Source organism: Branchiostoma belcheri, unplaced genomic scaffold (assembly GCF_001625305.1).
Source record: "Branchiostoma belcheri isolate BF01 breed outbred unplaced genomic scaffold, Haploidv18h27 scaffold215, whole genome shotgun sequence".
Lineage (NCBI taxonomy): Eukaryota > Metazoa > Chordata > Leptocardii > Amphioxiformes > Branchiostomatidae > Branchiostoma > Branchiostoma belcheri.
The window spans coordinates 1-3,033 of record NW_017803658.1 but is presented as its reverse complement, the minus strand read 5'-3'; the positions used below and the strand labels follow the sequence as shown (position 1 = coordinate 3,033).

The 3,033-nt window shown below is 42.5% G+C and overlaps 1 protein-coding gene across 3 annotated transcripts in view; it reads right to left on the bottom strand.

Moving 5' to 3' along the window:
* LOC109470008 (sarcolemmal membrane-associated protein-like) overlaps positions 1-2,627 on the bottom strand; it is a 33,347-nt gene extending 30,720 nt beyond the window's left edge. For all 3 annotated transcript variants that reach the window (XM_019768786.1, XM_019768788.1, XM_019768789.1), the window contains exons 1-3: positions 2,467-2,627; positions 1,717-1,827; positions 1,395-1,559 (exon numbers count right to left, since the gene is read on the bottom strand). In XM_019768786.1, the coding sequence (XP_019624345.1) occupies positions 1,395-1,559; positions 1,717-1,827; positions 2,467-2,580 (390 nt within the window). In that variant the 5' untranslated portion in view covers positions 2,581-2,627. The remainder of the gene's footprint in view (positions 1-1,394; positions 1,560-1,716; positions 1,828-2,466) is intronic.
* Positions 2,628-3,033: the final 406 nt, after the last annotated feature.

Sequence of the window (3,033 nt, the reverse complement as noted above, 5' to 3'; positions counted from 1 at the left end):
ACGTACGGAAGAATGCGTTTTGGCTGCGAACATCTTCCAAAAAACTTGGCATCTCTTAAGCATGGGCAAAAACATCTGGAACCACTTATCAAAACCACCCCGTATCTGCATGAAGTTCCACCCCCCCACTGCTATTCCAAACAACGCGTTTTTCTGGACCATTCCAATTCGCCTCGTAATTGTAGGGGTGCGTCTGCAATATTACATTGACCGCGAAAGCAGCAACGGCAAAAATACACATTCGTGCATCAACACGGGCATGCCCGCAGACGGCCTATAAAATTGTGTGCCGATTACACAAAGAGAACCTAGTGTTTTGACTGCGAACATGAAAAATCAGCCGATCACAACACTCCGTCCGGAGGTCCTGACCTCCTTCACGGAGTAACAAATGTAAATACATTGTATCCCTGTGTGTGACTGGCACTATTTGGGACATGTATGTGGCTAAATCTCTGGCTATGACAGTTTCAAGTGTGTGGCAGAAAACATTTTTTGATAACTAGCAAGAAATGTTGACAGCATGACATTCTTAGGTGCAAGGAAAAATGGCTGGGTCACTTTGGGTCAATGGGGCAGTCTATTGTGAAATGGGTGGAAATTGGATTGCTGCGATTTGCTTGTTCACTACATTCAAATGTAACAAAATCTAAACCGTCATGTTTTTTTACTTGGGGTAAGAAATGTGTCAGATGTTCTTTACAACAAATTGGTAAGCACATGTACATGTATGGCTACGTCGATGAAGGTTAGACATCCAGGTAATACGATACGCCAAAAAACAGTTACTCAAGCAACTGGATATGATTTTGAAAACGTCAGACGTTTCAGCTAGTATCCACTAGCTTTCGTCAGTGACTGAGAGACCAGAGGGGAAAGCAGGTTTTTAAGTACAACCTGTTTATTGATATGCAAATAAAGTGAAGACAAATTTTTGGAAGTCGAAAAATGTATGTCTACCCGGAAATACAGTTACTAGTACATGTATGGCTACCCGGAAATACAGTTACTAGTACTGATAGTCACCTGTGACTGCTAAATGCATGGAAAGGTAAGTTGGTAGAACATAAAGTGGGTAGAACACAGAGAGTGACAGTGAGCTCCAAAACTGACATTCAAGTATCCTTGAGTTTTCCAGGCTCAACACATGAATACAGTGTAGTTTCATATTTGTTAGCTTTCCATGATATAATTTTGTGTGAATGTGTGTTGTACATGTTTGATATATAGTCTACTTTTCAGTCTGTTCTAAAGGACGTGAACTTAAAAACCTGCCTTGTCTTGTCGCTTTTGTCTTGCTTTTTGTATAAGAAGACCACTTATCTAAGAAGACGAGACTACTTTTCCTTGGTCCCCTGGGTGGTTGTACATGTACTAGACAAGTTGGACTGTACCTTGTCTGAATGTTTTGCTGCCAAGGCCTTCAGCTCTTCCTGTGACATTTCGTACGACTCCTTCAGATGTGTGCACTCATCTTCCACATTACTGCAGGTGCGCTCTGTGTCAGACAGCTTGGTCACAATATCCAGTTTCTCTTGAAATATTCTTCTCAATGACTCCTGCAGTCATGATCAGAAAAAAAGTGCTTTGTAAGCTTCCCAAAAGGAACATCCCAACAAAAAGACTGGTACTCCAGAAGACTATACTCAACTTATTTCCAATGGTGTGTGGTACTGCTACTTGTAATGCGTTAAAAGCAAAAAATAATTCTTGAACCTTAGCTGTGTTCTCGTAGATGTGTTTATCCTCCTGCAAGGCCACTAGTTCCTTCCGCAGGCTCTCTTCTGTCTGGTTCTTGGCAAAAGCCTGCAGTTGGCTCTCCAGCACCTAGGGGGAGCCGAGTGCTGGTGTTAACTCACAACATGAGAACATTACAGCCACTGTGATAATCCTGACTCCCTGAATTCCTCTTTACCTTTACCAAGAAGGACAACTTGTGTCTGTCTGTCTGTGAATGGCATTACTTGAGAAGTCATGGATGGATACTACTAATATTTGGTGGGTAGTTAGGCATTGATGAGTTCTCATAGGCCCCGTTCACAGTGAAATAAATGGACCGGGATTGACCGCTGATCGGGATCAAAATTATGGAAATGAAGTCAATCCGGATCGGTTTTGCAGTGTGAACGCTCCAATCCGGACTGATTTTCTCCGATCCAGATCCAAAAGTAATCCACCTCGAGGAGGTAGTTCAAGATTTTGGAACCCCTATCGCTTGTTATATGGTACTGCAGCAGAACTTCTGGTTTTGATGTCTTGTGTTGGACACGCTAGGGTCATGACTCATGAGTGTAGATAGCTCTTGTACTCAGGAAGAAGTGATGTAACATACATGTTAGTGGCATGTTTCAGGTTTGACAGTCTAGTTTCAGGTTTGACATTTTAAAAAGGAGATGGTCACCTGTTATGTCAAGCATTCCACAATCTCCTTAAAGAAATAAAAAAACAAGTAGATAAGACAGTGACCTCCAGTCTGGACAGGAGCCTGTCCTCATCGATCAGTGCCTGCCAGCTGGACTGGGACGCCTCCTGGGTTTCTGACATCACCCTCTGTAACATGGCCAACTTGTTCTCCAACATCTGTTCTCTGTGAGCAGCCTCCTACAGGTACATGTATTAAACACACATTCACAACCTTCCTACAGGTACACATGTTCAACACACATTCACAACCTTCCTACAGGTACACATGTTCAACACACATTCACAACCTTCCTACAGGTACACATGTTCAACACACATTCACAACCTTAGTACATGTACACATGTTCAACACACATTCACAACCTTCCTACAGGTACACATGTTCAACACACATTTACAACCTTCCTACAGGTACACAGGTTCAACACACATTCACAACCTTCCTACAGGTACACATGTTCAACACACATTTACAACCTTCCTACAGGTACACAGGTTCAACACACATTCACAACCTTCCTACAGGTACATGACTGTATTAAACACACATTCACAACCTTTCTACAGGTACACATGTTCAACACACCATTCACAACCTTCCTACTGTAC